Source organism: Fusarium falciforme, chromosome 7 (genome assembly GCF_026873545.1).
Source record: "Fusarium falciforme chromosome 7, complete sequence".
NCBI classification, from domain to species: Eukaryota; Fungi; Ascomycota; class Sordariomycetes; order Hypocreales; family Nectriaceae; genus Fusarium; species Fusarium falciforme.
The window spans coordinates 2,663,454-2,684,250 of record NC_070550.1 but is presented as its reverse complement, the minus strand read 5'-3'; the positions used below and the strand labels follow the sequence as shown (position 1 = coordinate 2,684,250).

Sequence of the window (20,797 nt, the reverse complement as noted above, 5' to 3'; positions counted from 1 at the left end):
AAGGCAAGTCGTCCCTTCCTCTTTATACCTGAAGTCTCTATCACTCGGGTCTGATCATTTCCATCATCAGGTCTTCATCTCACAACCGAAAGCCTGTGAGACGCACCCTGCCTCGGACGAGCTGAGCATGAGTGACGTCTTCTAGACGCTCAGTCCACACCGAGGTTGTGCCTCATGGGGTCTCATCCTTCACTCTGCCGCTTCACACAAATCCACGACGGGTAGGATCGTCAAGCTCCTGGGGCTGATAGGCAAGTCACTGTCTAGATGCAACTGCCGGCGGCGAGGATCGTATTCCTCTGTCGGAGGCGGCTTGCATGTCCGACCCGCGCGAGGCTCAGCCACCAAACAATGTATTATGTTTATTAAGATTAACCTTAAGAGCTTACTGGGCTTAAGAAACAAAGCCTACTCGGTAATATTCAAGGAGTCGGGCAAACGTGCAGCTGAGGGCGATTAGCTGAGGCAGTGAGTCCTGATACCAGTCTCAATTGGACGCTCAACGCCTTGCAAGGCACCTTGCCGTACTAAGGTAGGCTGTATGCACCTGCCGCAGATCAAGACAAGGTACCTCATACGAAAATTCGAGGGATTTTGACCATTGGCGGTGGCACTGCAAGGGCGACTCTCAGCTGGCCCCAGCACGAGGCATGGGTAGGCGCTCGAGGCTTGTAGGATCCGATCCTCCACAGATAACCCCGGGCCCCAGCGTATCGTGTCTACGCCTACGTCACCCGATCGTCTTGTTTGAAACGGTGGCTTGCGTCTTGATTTGATAAAAGGAGCACTCGCAGTGGTTTCGCACTGGTTGCCGAATTCGCCGTTGCACATCCGGGCTGTCAGTGTCACGACCAGGGGGGCTTGGTTGTTGGTTATGTTCTGTTTGACACATTACCGTTACGTTCTAGGCAAATTAACAAAGTTCCAAGGCTGTCGATCATGCACAAAACCCCAACTTTCCGCGTCATAACGTTCTGTATCCGGTACCGAGCCCCAAAATTGGGATGATGGTGATGCTCGAGTTGCAGATTGCCAAGCCTGAGTCAGGCCGCATCTTAACAGAAGTGTCATGCAGTATTCCTTCTAAGCATACTTTGACATTTTAACTTGAACAGTGCTACCGGTGCAAACTACCCCCGCGCTCGCTACAGGTGCCGCGAAAAAGTTCCTGAGACAAGGTGTGCTGCTCCCCGGTATGCGGAGGGTGGCAGTGAAGTAGCAGGATATGCGTCAAGATCCTTGATTTGGCTTGAGCCATGCCACACATGGCCAAACCGTGGCATGGTCCCCAATATCCTCGGCAATGCCAAGTTAGCCAACTTGTTTCCTTGTACAGTCCATGAAGCCCAAATCTTGTTATCAATCCATCATAACTGCTGACAAACTTGGAGGATCAAGTTCTCGGCCAGCAGTTTCGTCACACTTGTCGTCATCTCCCGAGGATTCAGCTCCTTGATTTATTGCTGCATATGCGCGCTGGAGCTGCGACTACACCGCCTTGTTTCGTTGCGTGAGGGCCGCTGACAACCAACACCCGAAGCTATCGGCCCTTTAACCTACATGACAGAGGAAAGACTGTGTAGGTGAGTTGAAGATTGACTCCTCTATAGAATATTACTCTCCTGCAAGCTATTTTCTTAGTTATTCGACTTCAAGTCTCACTTTGAAGTCGGCTAGGTCTGCCGTTCAAGTCTATTTCTACAGCATTCAGTAGATGTCGATGCCAACAGAAAACCACTTTGTCTTAACACTTGTCTTGCAGGGCAGATCACTCAGAAACAATATGGAATCTCCCGAGATTATTCAAGTGGCATGGCAGGGGGTCCTTCCAATGTGGTGGCAACTATCCTGTTTGATAATGTACACCACTCTGGGCGGCGTGTTCGCACATGGTCGCTGGCAGGGGCCTGAGCATCCTCGACGCAGAGACCTTTTGGCTTCATAGTCACAATGGCACAATATCTTCGGTGAGGTACGACGATCGGCAAATATACATGTGGAACAAACTTGGCAGGGAGGGGGTTCGTTTTGAGAGACTCGGGGCGGAGTTATACTTGGCTCGGCTTTTTGCAAACTGAAAGATACCTGAAGACTGTTGGTGATGCAAGCTGCCGATCAGTCAGGGCTCTATGCACCGTAACAAACGTAGAATGACGAAGGTTCTTCGTGATGGTGGGCAAGTGTTGGTTCTCGAATGACAGCCTCACGAAGAGCGAAAATCGAAACAGTGATTGGACCACCTAGTCTTTCTGCATCCAGGTTCCCGATCCCAGCATATTCAAATCAAATCATGGCAGTCGACGGCTTTTCCGTAGTGAGACAGCAGAATGAATCTCATCAAGTTGAATTTTCAGAAAGCAGGAAGAAATCCAGGAGCGAGTGGCACTTCAGAGCCAGCTCTGACAAAAGACCCTGATATGATCGGTTTTCATACCTTGCTCTCATCGGTAATTTCTCGTCTCTTTAGCACTTCAACCCCAACAGTTATATCGTGAGAAAGACACTCTCTCCATGCTGTTTCCTCGAGAAAAGGCGCAATCCATACCGACCTAGAATCAGTATTGAGGTCAGATACACGAGTTATGTGTGCCGCTTATTGCACTTTCTAGTTCAAGACGCAGATAGAATATACTTGTACTTCATATGTATAGAATCTGGGCTGGCATTGGCCCCGGGAGATCAGAAGTGGTATGTACGTTTTGCCTCTTGGGCAGCCACAGTCCGTGAAGGTTCTCAATCTGCTATCATTTTACAATACAATCTTGGCTAAAAAAAACCACATCCCCAGGTTTCCTCTTACAGTCTCGAGGGGCGCTGGTATTCGCCCGGAGCAGGGTTGGCGCCAAGAATGCCAAGTTCGTTCAAGACCTGATCCGCAGCAAGAGCACCCTGCTCCATCGCACCCTCGATAAAAGATCTCCATCCGTTAGCCCAGTCAGCGTTGGCCATGAAGACGTTTCCATGACGGCTCTGAAGCTCTGCGAGGTACTTGGTGAGGAAACCAGCGGGATACCAGGCAGCACCGGCCTTGGCGTAGGGGTCAGAGACCCAGTCGTGGAAGACGACCTTCTTGATATCCATAGGGTGGAATCTCTTCAGAGCCGTCTCGAGACGCTCGGGCTCCTTAAGGGGGTCAAGTTTGCCACGGTTGTCGCCAGCGAATGAGGTGATACGGGTGGTCTTGCCACCAGCACAGAAGCCATCTCCGTAGACATACAGCATGTCACCAGGCCAAGTGCATCCTCGGAGACCTCGGAGATCTCCCTCAACTTCGGCATGGATCTTGGTCAGATAGTCAACCTGGCCAATCTTGATGGCTTCCTGGCGGAGAGGCGACAGAGGAGGGTCGAAGTGGATGTCGGGGAGGACGGCGATGGGGATGGTGTTGACAACCCGCTGGGCACGGAAGATCTTGCCGTTAGGGGTGTGGAGGGACACGATTCCTTCTCTCTCGACGATGGACTTGATGGGGGTCTTGAACGAATACTGGAGGCCAAGTCGGACGGCGTCGTCGAAAATACGACGGGCGAGCGTAGACTGACCCTCACGGATCTTGTACAGGGTCCAAACTTCCTCAAAAGTGGCGATATCGTAGCCTTGAAGAGCCTGAGCGCGGAGCATCTCAAGGAACCCAAAATTCTCAACGGAGCCACCTCCAATGTGCGGAACTAGCGACTCAAGAAGAGCAAGCTCATCGGCGCTCAGCTGATCCTTGATCTGGTCGATACGGTCACGGCATGAGAGCTGATCGACAGCCTTGACCTGATTGGCACTAACACGCGAGTTGCCAAGCGTTGAGTAAGGGAGAGGGCAGATGTCGCGACCGTTGTTGCCATCAATGTTGATAAAGATGCCCCAGGCTCTGGCAGTCATCTCACCAGCCTCCTTGTGGGTGAACTTTCTGGAACCGGAACCTGTATCGAGGGTGAAGTAATCGCAGCCGCCGTTTTCGGTGCGGGTCATGGAGACGTCGTCCTTGAGACCGTAGCGCACCATCTCGCCGAATACGCGACCGTGGACGTGTGAGATCCAGGTGCCGCCCATCTCGTATGTTGTGCCATCAAGCTCAGCGCTCCAGGTTCGACCACCAACACGGTCTCGGGCCTCAATGAGGAGAGTCTTCTTGCCTGCAAAATGTCAACGGCATATTTCCGCATGTTTCTCCTCTCTCACTACTCACCAGCCTTGACAAGGTCACGGGCGGCAATCAGACCGGCATAACCGGAGCCAATGACAATAGCCTCCCAGACATTGCCGTCGTCGACTTGTCGGATCTTGCGCTCTGGCTGCACGACACCGTATGTGCGGAGACCAGCGACCAAGCCGTGCTGCTTGGTGTAGGTGTGCCCCTCATTGGAGAGATTGGCGTGGTAGGGGGACATTGTGAGGGGGTTTGCGAGGGAGGGGAAAAGTGAAGCAAAGAACAATTAAAGCTGTTGCAATTGAGGCAATCTGATCAATCCACTTCGACACTGATGCGGCTAAGAGAAGATATTTAAGACAGAGAGGTGCAAAGTCAGGCTTAAGAATGAAAGCGAATGCCGACCTTTGAAGCTCCAGAGCTCCAAGGTTTGGAACATGCGGGGGTGTGAAGTTCGAGATATTTCCCAATCAAGATCTAGCTTCAGCGACGCGCCTTACTCAACACAGCATCGATCCGCAGCGCGGATGCTTACTTAATGAAGTATCCTTGACGTTGATACGGTGACGTCCTTTTAGCGTTGGAAATTGCTGAAAAGGGTATTAACTCGAACACCGCCAGCTTTGAGGTTCTGCTGAGCCCAAGACCGCGTCATGATATCAGGTCGAGTTATCGCAACAGATTTGGCCGCTTGTAACGCATCAAGGGTGACCCCGCTTGCTGTCAAGCATCCCCATGGGGATCTAGATTTGCCAAGGCGCGGAATCAGTCGACAATTATCCTGGGTTCGACAGCGGGACCAGGATTGGTTTGTTCTCCATTCTCATACAATGCTGCCCACTGATCCTGTCACTGCCAGAGAGAGCGGCAAATCCCAATTGTCCACAAGTTATCGTATTCTTCAGTTCTAGTATAGTCTTGGGTCGTCAACAAGCAATCCAACGAGGCCGCACGGTGGAGAGAAACCTCCATCTGGATAGAGTCCATACGAGGTATCTCATTGTTCGGGTTGTGATCCAGACCAAGATAGCTCTCTAACTCCGCAAATGTCCGCGGTTGGGAGTGCTACTAGATTTAGTATAGTTCCAGAACGCAGCCCTTCCAGTAACCAATGGGCTGCAAGTTGCGGCATCCGAGGTTCCGGCGACGCTTCCCCATGTTAGCAAGATAACAGATAAGACGCCATCTTATCTCGATAAGCACTTATCTGTTATCACCCATACTCAAGCAAATAGTATCGGTTAAGCAGCATACCTAACATCTACCGGACACCCTCAACAGCTATGCTGAGCCAAGGTATAGTAAGCGGAAGAGCCGTGATGCTATCCGTTGAATTTACCTAGCTTGTAGGGCTTTGATACACAACACGATGGCCCATGCCAATTGATTGCCTAACTGTGGGGGAAGACATGAGATGGTGGCTTCCCTACCCTATAACGACCGGATTTTGACCCAGAATTGTTCCTCGTTCCTATCACGAGCATGTCCCATAGATGCTTCCGAAAACTCCTTGGCCAGTTTTGTGAGTGTATATTAAAACCGGTATCATTTTTGAACCTTAATGTGTTTAGGTGGCCGTGGTTCAACTTGGTTAAGTCGACATGCCACAACTATCGACTGAGAATTTCTTTGAGCATACAGCACAAATCAATCTTAAGACACCTGCTCGATAGAACGTGGACAGTCCTTCGAAGCGTAATAATCTACTATTGCCCGAGATCTGTAAGGTATTTCATCCTACCAATTCAACTTTCGTATGATGAGGCAACATCTCTTCACCCACCCTCCCCTAACAATTCTGGTCCCTCATTCCCTTCTATTGCATCGCAGCTGGGGCTCCAGACTGATATCTGGTGGTCTCGTTCCCCAGAGCACGGGAACGCACGAGACGATGAAGATGTTTTGGTATGGCCTTGTTGTTGTCAGCCACAATTTCAGCCTTCGCAAGCTGACAACAGCCCCAACTTTAGCTCCTGATAAGAGGTTGACTAGTCCAACTTGCGATTGGGCATACGAGCTTCCCCTGTCCGGGGCAAGCGGCCTCTGACGTCAACTATCCCAAGCGAGGAGAGATCGTCGATTCAGAAGACCTGGCTTGGACTAACAAGAAACTATTGAAAAGTATCCACATATTCGCGCCAGGTTCAAGTCGCGGATTGGACGACCAAGCCGTTTAATATGAGTTGGAACAACTTCCTCCAAGTTTGTCGCCGCGTTAATAACGATCAGCAAGGCAACAATCCCTGTGTTCCTGGACTAAAGATGCATGTTGGGCAATAGCTTTTGCTAGCTGTGTTCTTGAGGCTTGCTGACGCCAGCTTAGGACAGCGTCAAGGGAGATTTATAGGAGACTGTCGGCTGTCGTCCTTTTCTCAGCAGCTCTCATGTCTCGTTCTCCACTGCAAATCGCACCTGTCACTCGTTACTATGGTCTCCTCCAAGCTGTTGACTGGCGTTATCGTCTTGCTGTCGGTTGGCGCCGCCAAGGGCAAAGTGTGCTATCCGACTCGCTCCACTACGTTGCCAACAACGGCTGAAACCACCACCTCGACTGTCGAGTCTTCGACGGCTACTGAGTCATCGATTGAAATCAGCTCGTCTTCGACCACCGAGTCCTCAGGTGTCGAAACTACCACTGCTTCGACTACTGACTCCTCATCTGCCGAAACAACCACATCCTCCGCTACGGAATCCACAACGGCTACATCGACTGTCAGCACTGATGCGACAACCACTGCCACATCCTCTTCAGCTGAAACATCTTCAACCTACATCACCATCACTTCGACAACGGCAAGCTCGACCGAGACCGAGACCGAGACCGCAAGCACATCCACTTCGACCTTCTTCCCTGCTGGTCTATTCCCATGCCAAAATGATGCGGACTGCGACCTGCGTGGCGGAGTGTGCGATCCCATGCGCTGCGGCTGTATCAACCTGATGTGCTACCTCAAGCCGACGACGATGGCAACAATGACCACCACCGCCTTGCCCGAATTTGCATGTGGCAGTGATACTCAATGCGTAGGTGCTTCGTTCTGTTTGGATCAGGGAGCCAACATCTGCGCCTGTGTCAACGCTCTTTGCATCGTGACGGTGCTCCCTTTGCCATAATTGAGGCAGTTGAAATTGGTGTCGCCGGCTGTAATGAGAGAGTCTGCAAGACAAACTGGCGAGGCTATGTATATAGTCATATGAGAAAGACTGTAAATAGCTACGTTGTATATGAGAATGAGCAATAATTCACATAGACGGAATACGGAAGTTAAACATATCATTGCGTTGAGATGTGTAGTGTGATATGACCATAAGTCATTGTGAGGTGATATTGTCTAAAGAGTACTCGATGCGGTTTTCTGACAACTCGACGAACACCGTTTTCTGACTGGTTATGACATGTTGATTTACTCCCCGTTTCCTTTAGGATCTGTGAGAGCGACACTGGATCGCCCAGAATTGGAGTCGATACTCTCAAATGTCTTTCATACTATGCGATTCTGTTCACTTTTATCTTTGATTGTCGCATCATTCGTGACGTGCTTGTCAAGCTATTAAGATTGTGGTGGTAGAATCCAGGCTTACAGAGGAAGAACCGAGGTTATTCCATGCTGACTCTTGGCATTCCATTCTATTTGTACGGAGTAGCTGCAATGCACTTAGGTTACGTGATGCACATTCCTGGCTCATGCAACCCGCTGCATTTGTCAGCTCGGCTGGGCTCGCTTAAGAGAAGACCAGCCAGTTGGCCACAAGGTGTTGGCTCCTTGGAAGCTTCGCTGTTTCCTAAAGAAATCCAGCAGCGCCATTTGACTGCCTTCAAATCACGAATATGAGTTACGCCGAGACCTTTGAAGCCGCATTTGCGAACCCCAAGAACACGGCCATCACTACTCCGGATGCGGACGTAAACGCCATCATTAGGAACAACTATACTGTCGATGAGCCATTTACTTATACCAAGTCCCTTCTATGGGATATGGAAGTGAAGAAGGCGCTGGGTCCAGACAAATACATCAGCCACGTCATCCGTCCCGGGAGCTTGAAGGTAGTCGACCATACCAAAGAGGGGTCTCTCGAGTACTTTATACGCATCACGGACCAAAGGATGTGGAAGGATCCCGATCAATACACAACAGTTATAGAGCGCGTTTGTCTCGATCATGTCAATCAAAAGGCATTCTTTCTTGGAGTATCAGAAGCGACTCTTCCCGATGGCGCCAAAATCACGAGCGGGGAAAAGCAGCCGTTGTTTCACGTCGAACACTGTGCGGTTGGAAATGAGGAGAACCCTGTCAACACTTGGCGTATCGTGCATCTCACTGAAGGCCGTGATGAAGATCTCGTCAAGGCTTTTGATGGCATGATGTGTGATCCGTTTTTGAGACAGTTCAATGAGGTTTACATACGGGAGGACTTGGGAAGGCAGTTGGTTCGAAAGGATATTACTATTTGAAGTTTATACTCTCTAGCTACATTCCACCTGAGGGCCCAGGTGTCTGGGATCTTAAGAGCCAGTTACCAGCTTCTAGGAGATGAACACTGGGATAGACCGAATATTCAGAACCCTTTATGCGGCCGCAGGCTGAACATTGGTTGTCGTGTAAGTAGCACAAGTGTTTCCTGCAGCATCAACCGTCATCTGCGCCAGATCATCGTGACCACTAGCACAAGCGCCTCCAGAAGCCCTCAACTCGCCGTTGCTGAAAGTGACCAGCTCAATACCCTGCGCATTGCAATCCTCAGCACGGAAATGCGTTCCATTGAATCCGACGCAAGCCTGAACGTCAACAAGGTCAGGTCTGAATCCCGCTGTGAATGTTCGCTGAACGCGGAGCGCATTCGCACCGTTGACAGCAGATGGAGTGATTTGACGGTCGATGGCTTCGTTGACGCATGCGGCATCGACGATTTCGCCGTTGTTGCGGAAGGTGAGGCATTCATTGCCCGGTACGCCACCGATTTCGGTAAAGACAACCGTCTGGCCATTGGCTGCCTGATCACCGCCTCCATTGGTATTATCGCCAGCTGTGCCATCATTGTCAGTGGTGCCGTCAGCTGCGCCGCCTCCGTTGGTAGCATCATTAGCTGCGCCGCCTCCATTGGTAGTATCGTCGGCTGCGCCGCCATCGGCTCCGGTGTTGTTGTTGTTGTTGTTGTTGTTGTTGTTGTTGTTGTTGTTGTTGCCGCCGTCGTTGTTTTGCGGAACATCCCCGTTGGCATCCCCGTTGGCATCCCCGTTGGCATCACCGTTGGCATCCCCATTGGCATCACCGTTGGCATCACCGTTGGCGTCATCGTTGCCATTGCCATTTCCATTGCCGTTGCCGCCGTTACCATTTTGCGGGACATTAGCGTTGCCGTTGTCGTTCTGTGGCACGTTGCCATTGACTGGAGCAACACCGTTGTCAAAATTGCCACCTCCGCCGAACCCTCCACGGAATCGTCCGCCGAATTGTCTCGGCTGAATGGACATGGCAGAGGCCACAGTGAGGAAGTAAAGAATCGAAACAGCCTTCATGATGACGATCAAAGAGTGTAAGAGACCGGGTAAATGGGAGCGAATGGAGTGAGAGAGTATAAAAATGAGGGTGGGCCGGCCACAGAGAAGTGAAGAGGTAGTATAAACAGGAGAGATGAGAAAGAGTGTGATGATACAAACAAATTCAGACTACTAGATACAGTGACTTATATAATGACTGAAATGGAGTTTTCAAGATGCCCCTTCGCTTCCAAGTTGACAGCTCTGACCCTGTTTCGCATTCGTCGCAACCACCCCTGCAACGTCACACTAGCATCTGCCGTCGCATCTCCAAGCCAAGCGATCATCTGAAACTGGGCGCCAATCTCAGACAACTATTTATGGATTAGAACAAGAGACTTTTCCAACCCTGGACATTTGACCGATGGGGTTAAACTCGGGGGGCTGGTAGCGGTGAACTTGGCGACCTCCTGCTTTAGCCCGTATTGGACGTCTGGCACACCGAATCGAACATCTGAGGCATTCTTTGCTTTACATTGTTCTATTCGCTTTGGGAACGCCCTTCTTCATTTTTTCTATACGAGCCGTCGACTGCCCAGACTAGACAGTGTCAGGGAGACTGGCCTAGTTTTCAGGGCAGCCTCAAACGCCAACAGCATCACCATTGCAGCTCTTCTGAGACTATGTCAATTTTCCTCAAATTAGAAGGCAAGCGAACTACGAGCGGCGAGCTGTAAGCGCTAGGAGAATAAGACCAGCGCCCCGGGAGGAGACTACAGCGTCGAGTTGGCTGGCAGCATGCAAGCTTGGCTTACTTTAGAGAAGCTAGTTTAGGTCCCTCCTGTGCCGATTACAACCCACAAGTTTTGACACAGAACAGTGACCTTGCAGCTATGGAGTTGCATGTTGGGGTTGTTTGTTCAGAGGACCTCGATGTGAGAGGCCTTCACCCAGGTCAACGCAGTGAATTTGCTGCTAGCATTCACACAGTAGCACCAAGAGCTCAACTGCCATTCCGTCCCACAGTCCCAGTGTCCATTCCTTCCTCTTGGAGGACACCGTCTGCATCCACCACCTGAGATGTGGTAGCGAGGCCGAGACATCAACAACACCAAAGCGTAATTGGTTTAGTGGTAAAATTCTCCGTTGCCATTCGAGTAACGTCGGGGAGCCCTGGGTTCGATTCCCAGATTACGCAGAGCAGCAAGGCGAGCTTCTCGAGTTCAATTTTTTGGCCTGGTGCCTCTCTTCTTGCGTCGTGGAGTGAAGTTGTGAAGAAGAGTTCAATGCCGTAGGCTCCTACCCTCAACTTTCCCAAGACGAAATTCTGCCGGATCACTTGTCTCACCGCCTGCCTAGAACAGGCAAATGGGCGTTGCTGGCGCGTGAATCTGCCTTGGCTGCCTGCGACGCATCGTGAACAGACATGCTTTTTGACCCGTGAACTCGTCACATATTGTCAATTGCACACTCCCCGTTTTATAGACTCTTCTCCGGAGTACGCTTCCTTGATTTCAGACATGGCGGGACGAAAGCTGTCCGACCCAGGAGAGGGACCCGGACCTAGTAAGTGAGCGGATATGGATGGAGCATACGCTCTGCTGACAACACAAAGAAAAACCCAAGACCCAGACAGAGATTGAAACCGGTGAAGCTCAAAACGAGCCAAGAACTCGGCCTGTGGGTTCTTGTGCTAGATGGTGCGAGATTGAGCCCAATGGATCATTCTCATGGGATGAGACCAAGATCAAGTCCTCACTGTCCCAGGAGGACCTCAAGAACCTCGATTGGATGCGTGATGCGATCGGAGGAAGAGTCCTCAGTGGGAGGGTGTGCCCTTTGGTCTTTGATATCTCTCAACCAGACGCGCCAGACGCTGTCCGATTCCGCACCTTGTCATTCTTCTCAGAGCTGTTGGAGGATCCGCACGGCGCTTCCACATATCAGTCATTGACTCCAGACCAGCACAAAATCATTGCTGTTGGTACTCGCGACCTGTACATTGCAGAAGCAGCAGGCCTCTTGCAACAGCCAGAGAAAGTCATCCTTCAAGGTATGATCGACTTGGTTGATCAAGATCTTGGAGTGAGGAAGATCGGCGGACTCAACATCTCATTCTACCCATCCAAGGAGTTCAGCATCACAAAGTTCATCGAAAATTTAGATGAAAAAATCGGAAAAGAGGCTTCAGAGCTGTACGCTCAAATCATGCCTACGCCCAAGTTGTTCGCCGTCTTTGTCAACCCGGCCGATCTCTCTTACCACAACTTCGAGAACATTATTCACTTGGACTCCTGGTTCGAGTCAAACATGTCATCAGTGAGGCCTGAGGAGGCCCTGTCATTGGAGAATGCAGCACAAACAATACCCAGTCGCGAGGTCTTTACCTGCGACTTGCAAGGCGACATGCTCACCCCCTTGAAAGCTTTGTCTGAGCTCGACTTGTATGTTCCGCCGTTGAACAAGACTACACGTGGCGGAGACCGGTTCATATTTCACTCATCGATACTCAGTCAAGTGCTCACCGAAGCCTTGCAATCGAGCGATGTTCTTGACAAGCTCTCTGGGGGTCAGCTAAAGTCATCGTTTGAGTTTGTCAACTACGTCTTCCGATGCAACAGATTCAACACAGACGATTCCCACTTCCAGAGCCATCTCGATATACCGTATTACGACAGCTCTCGGTCTCAAATTTCCAAGTACACCATGCTCATCAACTTGACAACGGGCCATAGCGATCCTGCCCTGCGTATCGAAGATGTCTCATTCAATGACGTTCGAGAATTCACTTGTACCATCTTTGACCAAAAATACGAGCATGAAGGCTGGCCGTTTTTGGATGGGCAGAAAGTCTTCATCCGCACCGAGCTTGTTTTCAGGGACGATCAACTGGAACACAACAACGAGATTGCTGGGCTGTTTGCTGAGGCCTGTTACATGTCGTGGCAGAGCATGTTTGACCAGGGCCTGTCCTCCTATGCTAATGAGTGCTTTGAGAGGGCAAACTCGCTGCATTGGGCACTTGAAAAGGCTGCCACCCGGCCACCGGTCTACTTGTCGAAGCAGTTCCAGGGGGTACGGTTCCTTACAAATGGGTACAACTACTGGTTTTTGAAGAGTGGTGGAGTCACTCCGAAAGAATGTGCCCTGCTGGCTGTGCTCGATTATTTCAACTGCAAAATTGGGCAGAAATCGTTTCAGTCATTGGTGGCATCGACAACGCTTGAAAGAAGATTCGAAAGTACTGATGAGATATGGACCTCATTGGCTGCTGGTGAAGTCAAGGGAAAGACAAGCATCAGACACCTGACGAAGACCGACGTCGAATCACTCATCAAAACAGGACCCAGCAAGCCCCTGGAATGGCAGCTCGAAGATTGGGATGGGGAACCAGAGGAACTTGAAGAATTCGACGAAGACGGAGACGGCTGTTGTCCTATGCATTCATTTCCCATGTTCAATCCTTGGAAGAACAACGAGATCATGGATGCATATGATGCGTGCTGTGAATATTCTCGGGAGAAGCTATTCGGGGCACCACTGCTCATACTCGACGAAGAAATAGTCATCAACGAGGAGAAGATCAAGATTGTCAACGAAAAAGTCTTCTTTCTTCGGTCCAAGAATGGCAAAACTCTCCCTCGAATCAACTTTGCTGCCTGCTGGGCCGATGACACACTCCCCTCCGAGTTCGTCTTGGTCGGAGAAGAAGTCGAGGCTCCTGGAATCATTGTCCCGCCTCTAACGTTTCACGAATTCGCTGAAGGATACCAATTCAGCCTCGACTTTTTCCGCAATGATTGGATGGTCAAGATCGATGAGCAGACTATCCCTTTGCCTGATGTTTCTGAGAGACCGGAGCCTGATAGTGAGTTTCGGATCAGAGTGGACGATCCCTCAGAAAAGATGCAGCAACTTTTTGATGACCCTTTTGAATAATAAGCCAACTATGATTGTTTCACCGTTTGCTTGATGTTTAGCTACCAAGCCAGATCATGCTGTCTTCGTTATGACAGGAAATGGTGCTGGAAGTCCTGGTCGCCGACAGGCATGGGACAAGTGCTGGTGTCCAGGATGCCGGATCATGTGCAAAGCTTATCTGGAGGAGTGAATCGTGTTGCTGGTCACTGCAAGTGTTCTGGATGTGATTGTTGAGAGATGGCGGAGGGGGCATGATGAGTGAATCAAGGGCTGGCTTTTCACTTGTTCGGTGAAATTGTGACTGGAGCTATCTTAATGACACCGCGGCGTGATCTATAGACTTGAGCCAGCTTATCGTCTCTCCTTTACTCAAAATTGATACAGTCCCGTGAGAAAAAGCCCTGGTTCTCACCAGTACACGGTTCCCGGCCATGCCCAAGTGGAGAGAACGCTTTCGCCGTTCAGCTGACTGGAGCGACTGTAAGACATCCATCCTGATTATCTGCTAATGAATCCCCCTTGCTTTTTGATGGAAGTGAGATTTGCCCATCTGACTCTATTGGTCTCTTTGCCGCGCAGGGGATTCCAAAAGGGGAGGTTCTATGAGATGAAAATCAGATCAACAAGAGCAGAGATAACACTAAGAAGCGACCTTTCTCATTTGATTAGAGTCACGAGGGCGATAGCAGTCTGCAAAGATTTGCAGAACAAAGAAGTCCCAGAATAATGACTCAGTCACAGGCAAGAGTGAACTTAAAACTGTGGTCTTTGTCATCATGGATGATGGACTCTTTGGAACTTTTTCAGAGGCGTCTCTTATGACAACAAGAAGAAAGAGGGAACGTCGCGTGTCCGAGTGAAAACGGTGATATTGAGAGTACGAAAGCTTTTATACAGGTAGATGAGGGATGCAGCAAGGATAATCGGGACTGGTGACACACTATCCTTGAATGAGGAGCGGCCGTTGGCAAGGATGAAACAATAACGTTATGAGAAAGCAAGATGGCTCAGTGTTGGTAAGGAACTGTGGCCACCATGTGCTTTGCGATTCTGGGGCATAGGTAAATCATGGACAAAGAAGAGTCAGTCACCTGAGCAAAAAAGCATGTCTGGGGATGGTGTTATGATCTAGATTATCAAGAAGGCCGCGTAAAGGAATCCTGATTAAGGTACCAAGAGTAAATACTTAAGGAGCTCAAATCTTCTCATCTCTACTCCTCCCAGATGAAGCAACAAAAAAAACTACGACCACGAACAAACCACCACGAAGAAACCGCCGAGAAGAGGCCGCCGCGAAAAGCTCACCACGACAGAATCGCCACATAGAAGTTACCATGTGCATCGTATACCGAGACCTAGACCTCTGCAAGAAGTGTGGCCACCAGATATGCTCCCGGGAGGCAGAGACGCTATGCGGATCAGACAAATGGGGTTGCCACAAGCACTTGCTTGTGAGTACCCTCAAAGTGGATGAGTCCCAGTGTCCCAAGTGCGAGGAGGAAAGGAAGAAGAAGGAGAAGGAGAAGGAGAAGGAGAAGGAGAAGGAGAAGGAGAAGGAGAAGGAGAAGGAGAAGGAGAAGAATGAAAAGGAGGACAGCTGAACTAGTCTCAGGCGAGCGAGAATAAGCCTTGGTTATCATCAATCCACGGCTCGGCTCGGCAATGCCCACGTGAAGAGAAGGCCTTCATTGCTTACATTGATTCATTGGACGTTGAGTGTTTGGCAGGATAGGAGAAAATAGCTTTACCTGGGGGCGTCCCACTTCCACAAAACAGCGAGGGGTACATTTGTCGGCAGATACTCAGTATGAATCTCGTACAATCGCTCAAAGCTTTGCAGACGTCCCGGTGATGTTCATCATTGCGCTTCAGAGCAAAGTCAATGAATAAGGGGTAGCAAAGGCTATGAATAAAGGCTCGTCATCGGGCGAATGGGCTCGCCTGATCATGTTTCCCGTCTTTGATTATCGGACCAGCCGCACAAAGAAACACTGGACAAGGCACGAAACCCAAATACTTAAGGAGCTTACCTTGTCTCGTCTCTACCCCTGGGAGCAGATATCCTTACCCAAACAAAATCCACTACGAAGAGATCATCATAGCCACCACGAAAAAATCGCCATGTGCATCACCTACGAGAACGAAGTCGTTTGCCAAAAGTGCGGCTTCGTGGTCAACTTTCAGATGAATGAAGCGAAATGCGGATCGAGCAGGCCGGATTGCCCCAAGCGCACGATCAAGGGTCAAACCAAGGTGAATGAGGAGCAGTGTATCAAGTGCCAGGAGGAGAGATACAAGAAGAAGAAGCGGAAGAGGGGTAGTTGAACTGGAGCAGGGTGAGGATGTGCCGCTGGGTAGTCTTGTTAAGATAGCAAACAAATTACTACTGTGAAGCAGTAAACTTGCCTATTGGTTCGTTTAAACATGTCTTGAGCTCACTGTAGGAATTTGAATGCACGAAAGCAACCACGTTGTAAGATCTGGGGCTTTCGATGCCATCTGCCAACTGAGCAGCGGCAAGAGACCCGAACGTATCAATACTGTAGACAGCACTCGTTGTTGAATTATAATTACATGGTCCATTCTTGGGCATTAAAGTCCTGATATCTCATTTCATCATCTTCTCGTAGCTATATTGATTACTGTCTCACAAGCTCATCCTGAGACCCATGCGACCTCCGAGGCGTCATAGGCCTCTCCAACGACTGCATCTCTAGATCAACCTGAACATAAATCTTTCGACTTGATACCCCATCATCAAACTGACCTCTGTCTTCATCCCCCACCGTGCTAGAACCCACGCTCTTGTAGAAAGGCCGTGAGCCTGCTGAAGTGTTGGTCGTGATGGTTGCTCTGTTCGATCCTGCGTACGGCACGACTTGAGCGGCGGGAGGTTGGCCACTCGATGACTCGGTGTGGAATCGGTTCTTGAGAAGTCTTCCTAGAGACGGTAGTGAACTAGCGATGATTCCTACTCCGGATTCCACTATTGACCAAATAACAATATTTGCCACGTTGTCTAGCTCATGGTTAGCCCAAGCCTGAAGCCATATTCGTCAACTCACATAAGTAATCATCAAGTTGTGTGTAATACTTCACATCAGGGAACCTGACGATGGTCGCAACGGAGGCACTATCTCAGTCAGTATGATTTGAACAGAGGAAAAAGAGTAACGGTGGGACCTACAGAACACCCAATCCCAGAATTATGGTAATTAGTATCTTCATTGACGTCTTCATGTTCGTCTTGTAGAGCATGAATCCAGGCAAAATGGCACAAGTCCAATCTGTCACAACGGCACCAGTTGAGACGAGATATCCGAGGCTCGCGATGACAATAGTTGGGGAGCATTTTCCAGGGTGGCCCCAAGCGGCGGAAATCGGTCGGCAGATGACAAAAAGGCCAATAATGACGACGGTGGTGGAGAGGGTTGATAATATCAGTGTCGCCCAGATGATGATGCGGTAGGTTCGTCCGACGGCGATTCGGAGGAGCATGACGCAGATGGATCCCTTGATGAATAGTAACGAGCAGCAATAGATGACCTGAAAGTAATAGAGAAACTGCCAATGGGCTGTCAGCAGGTCCTTTGCGATGTTGGACGCGACTCACTCTCCGGCCGTCACTCTGCATTTTGGCATTCAATTGTGCATCTCTCGTACCAATCCCCGCGTATACCCCCCGAGCAACGACGCCTGTAACTCCCATATATAACATCTTGACCCTTGCCATTAGCCTTGAATATTTCAGGGAATGTGTGCGACCTACCCATCCAATTACCATGAGCCAATCATCCACGCCAAACACCTTGTGCTTTAACCTGATCCAACATCTCAAAACAAGTACTATTACAACGGGAAACGGAAAAAATAATGTGAGGCCGAGAAGGGTGCGTCCGAGGCCGGTAGGTTCTACCGTCGTCGCGTTCGGATCGACTGCCATGGAGGATGTGGCGATAGCTTTACTTGAAGAAGAAGAGGCGAGAGGACGACAGCAATCTCTCTTTTTCTAGAACCTCGCCCCCTCGGCCATTTAAGAACAACTTTATTGTTTGCTTGTGACCATGATCTACAGTATCGTAGGTACTGTTCCCCGCGCGCCTCAACAACCCGCCCCCCCAGCACCCAGACTTGACACTAGTGCTTCCTAGCTCAGCCCATGGCACAACGTGTTTGGCTGGGTTTTATCGGGAACACCCTTTCGCTTGGGATCATGACTCGTAGCGCGGGGATGATGACGCTGTCGTCGTCGATCCCGCTTGTTCTGTTTGGGTGAAAATGATAAAAAGATTGTGGGCTTCAGCTTTGCTTTGTTTAATGTGTCTCAGTCGCTTCACCGCTATTTACAAAAACCAAAAAGAGAAACTCCTTCATTTCATTCCTACGAGGAGGTTCAGTTTCACAAGTTGAGGCTGACCTTGGGTTGGATCGCGCTCTGACCTGCAACGTGGTTAGGTCTTACATATTGCCTGTGCAGTAGCACAGAACTCTGAAGACGTCACGAGCCAGGACTCGAAACAATGTAACCCGGAGGCTCCCGGACCACGACTAAGAAAAATCTCCAGCATTTCCGATTTGTTGATCGCCTTGGAGACGCGTCGCCGACCCGAGCACACGGTAACGCACCCGATGAACCGTCAAGTACTGCCTGACTAGCAAGTGGAGCGGACCAGGGCTGGTATGAATCTTATTTCGACTTGAAGAATTATTAATCAAGGTGCTTCTCGTCTCATGAGGAAGCAGTGCCATGCACATTAGTAGAGAGCACAATTCGATCGCCAGATGTTCGAGTTGAGGCATTTAGACCTGGGAATCATCTGAAGCCCTACCCAATTGCCGATTAGGGCAAATTTACAGGGCGCCACCACTTACAATTGCAGTAAGCGGTCTGGATGTGTTTAGTCTTTGTAGTCCACGAAGAGGATCTGAAACTACTCTTTCCATGGTCAAAGTAAAAATAATTCCCCGAGGCGCCGGGTGGCTCCCGGAGCTAAGAAGCTGAGTGTTGAATTTCGTCTGCAGAAGAACCAGTTGTAGTCTCTCGTACAGTCTAACCTCAATACAGACGCTGACCACACTGGTTGAGGCTCTTTGGGTGGCTAGCCTGCATTCAAGTATCCTCTAGTTCTCGTGAACCCTGTTTAGAAGGGGAGACACTGTGGACTGATATCATAGGGTTGCCATGGAATCCTAAGCGCTACAAGACTCGAGAGTCACCCTACTGTACTATCTTGACCAACCTTGTGACGGCACAGAGCAATGATCAGATGAAGACGTCCCCTCCCATGCCACAACCGTCCTGAGAGATTACAATGCGTCTTATTATCAACATAGCAATGGTAGTTATTAAGAGCAGTTTCTAATCTACACGTACAACTCCAAACCCGAAGCCGAAATCCCCTCTTAACAGCCGCTCCCGCTGGGCAAGGTCAAGCCGCTAACTCCTGTGGAGCATCACGTCCATCAATCTACGATGCTTGCACATGTTGAGCCGTTGTAGCTGACAACCCCCCTTTGCCTACATCCTGGATTTCTTGCGTAGGTGTGACAGGAGGGGCCTTCTCTCGTGTTCTGAGCCACAGAGTTGCCGCAAGACAAGCCATTCCGACAACACCAAAGGATACTCCAACACCAATGCCAACCTTGGCGCCCGTAGTAAGCCCCTGGCCTGACTGATTGCTGTTTGGCACTGGGGTTCTAGCCGGGGTTGGGGTAGGGGTCGATTTTTGTGTCCCTGTGGACGTGCTACTCGTTGTCGAGCTTGTGGATTCAGTTTCGCTTTCTGATGAGCTGGTAGAACTCGTCGAGGATTTCGGCGTTGGCGTTGGCGTTTGTCTTGGGGTCGAGCTTGAAGTTGAAGTTGAAGTTTCGCTCGAGGTTGAACTCGAGGTTGTTGGTGTTGGGGTTCGTCTTGGTGTTGACCTCAGTGGGGTTAATCTTGGCGCCAGCTTTTGCATCAATATCATGGTCGTTGGTATTAAAGTCTTTTCGACCAGGACTCGAGCCAAGATGTTGGGTACTTCCGTTCTTGAAGTCTGCACGGTAACGTCGCTTATCGCAATCGTCGACGAGGCAGAAACAACGACGGCAGTTGAAGCATCCTCCTCTACTAAAGACTTGACACTCTCCTGGTCCTTTTGCGTGCTAGGTACCCCGTCGCACTGATCTCTCCAAGCATTCTGAACTTTGTTGATCTCGTTGGCATCACACAACACGATGAGACAAGGTGCGATTGCAGGGCCGTGCTTTGTACGGAAGTCGGGATCGCATAGACATGTAATGTGAGGCAGGTCGCAGCCAGAGTTGGGTACATGTTCTTTGATGCAATTTACCTGGAAGAAGATGTGAGTAGCGGCTTCTGAGATTGGGATCGGGTTACGTACTGCGCAATCTGGCATTTGGGCCGCCCCAACGCCTCCATTATCACTGCCGTTCTCCAAAGCTAAGATCCCAGTCAGCGAAAACAGCACAAACGATAGAGTCCGCATGTTGAGAGTAAAGATGAAGAATGTAGGTAACAATGATGGGATTCTTGAGAGACAAGAAGGAGGCTCTGTTTATCGAGGGGAGGATTTTCCCAAAATCCCTACATTCCTCTGCCGTCAGGCGTCCTGGCAGGCGGATTACAGGAGGCATGTGAGGAACGCCATGGGCCGCAAAGCGTAAGAAGACAGTTCTGGGCCCGATTGTGGCAGATCTAGTAACAAAGCCATCGACGCCCTACATAAGCATAAATCATGTTGTGATCGGTTATTGGCCCGCTTCCAATGCCAAGTCGCCGAAAAGATGAGTTTCCTTGGCGGCTTCACGATCAGGCTCCCGAGTCAAGGCCATGCACGAGGCTTTTTCATTGCCCTTGATCATGTTGTTGATCCCGAGACAACCGTTTGAATGAAAATCGGCCAGATCACCGTTTCGGTTCTGGACTTGGGATGTGCCATAGTCTCTATGCCAGTGGCAGAGTTGAAGAGAGGGCGGCCTAGTTGTTGATTTCGAGAAACGTGTTTTGCAGGGAAATGGGCCTCTGATCTGATAGCACCGAACAATAGGAGACCAAGCGCGTCGTGTGAGACAAGATGGATGGGGCACACATCAAAATCATGGGCACGTGGCTGACACCAAACATGACTGGCGATGCTAGTCGCTGTCTCGAACCGGCAGCCTGAAGAATCCAGGAGGCGCCGCCACTGATCGCTTAAAATTGAGAGTTTCATGGAATGAGACAAAACACTTTCAATTCAGCCTTGTTTGTTCAG

General features: G+C 50.1%; 7 protein-coding genes across 7 annotated transcripts; 3 read left to right on the top strand and 4 right to left on the bottom strand.

Moving 5' to 3' along the window:
- Positions 1–2,796: 2,796 nt before the first annotated feature.
- NCS54_00946700 (Amine oxidase) lies at positions 2,797–4,382 on the bottom strand (the record flags this gene model as incomplete). Its single annotated transcript, XM_053154815.1, has 2 exons — positions 2,797–4,127; positions 4,181–4,382. The coding sequence occupies 2 exons, from the start codon at positions 4,380–4,382 to the stop codon at positions 2,797–2,799; spliced, it is 1,533 nt and encodes a 510-aa protein (XP_053010790.1).
- A 2,186-nt stretch (positions 4,383–6,568) lies between these two features.
- Positions 6,569–7,255, top strand: NCS54_00946600 (Hypothetical protein; the record flags this gene model as incomplete). The annotated part of the gene is made up of 1 exon (XM_053154814.1): positions 6,569–7,255. One exon carries the CDS (start codon positions 6,569–6,571, stop codon positions 7,253–7,255), a length of 687 nt encoding a protein of 228 aa, XP_053010789.1.
- A 673-nt stretch (positions 7,256–7,928) lies between these two features.
- NCS54_00946500 (Hypothetical protein) lies at positions 7,929–8,594 on the top strand (the record flags this gene model as incomplete). The annotated part of the gene is made up of 1 exon (XM_053154813.1): positions 7,929–8,594. The coding sequence occupies exon 1, from the start codon at positions 7,971–7,973 to the stop codon at positions 8,592–8,594; it is 624 nt and encodes a 207-aa protein (XP_053010788.1). The 5' UTR covers positions 7,929–7,970.
- A 114-nt stretch (positions 8,595–8,708) lies between these two features.
- On the bottom strand, positions 8,709–9,659 carry NCS54_00946400 (Hypothetical protein; the record flags this gene model as incomplete). Its single annotated transcript, XM_053154812.1, has 1 exon — positions 8,709–9,659. The coding sequence occupies one exon, from the start codon at positions 9,657–9,659 to the stop codon at positions 8,709–8,711; it is 951 nt and encodes a 316-aa protein (XP_053010787.1).
- A 1,481-nt stretch (positions 9,660–11,140) lies between these two features.
- On the top strand, positions 11,141–13,559 carry NCS54_00946300 (Hypothetical protein; the record flags this gene model as incomplete). The annotated part of the gene is made up of 2 exons (XM_053154811.1): positions 11,141–11,186; positions 11,236–13,559. The coding sequence occupies 2 exons, from the start codon at positions 11,141–11,143 to the stop codon at positions 13,557–13,559; spliced, it is 2,370 nt and encodes a 789-aa protein (XP_053010786.1).
- A 2,621-nt stretch (positions 13,560–16,180) lies between these two features.
- Positions 16,181–17,175, bottom strand: NCS54_00946200 (Hypothetical protein; the record flags this gene model as incomplete). The annotated part of the gene is made up of 4 exons (XM_053154810.1): positions 16,181–16,560; positions 16,607–16,674; positions 16,729–17,105; positions 17,155–17,175. 4 exons carry the CDS (start codon positions 17,173–17,175, stop codon positions 16,181–16,183), a joined length of 846 nt encoding a protein of 281 aa, XP_053010785.1.
- Positions 17,176–19,310: 2,135 nt separating this feature from the next.
- NCS54_00946100 (CFEM domain-containing protein) lies at positions 19,311–20,029 on the bottom strand (the record flags this gene model as incomplete). The annotated part of the gene is made up of 3 exons (XM_053154809.1): positions 19,311–19,650; positions 19,704–19,873; positions 19,925–20,029. The coding sequence occupies 3 exons, from the start codon at positions 20,027–20,029 to the stop codon at positions 19,311–19,313; spliced, it is 615 nt and encodes a 204-aa protein (XP_053010784.1).
- Positions 20,030–20,797: the final 768 nt, after the last annotated feature.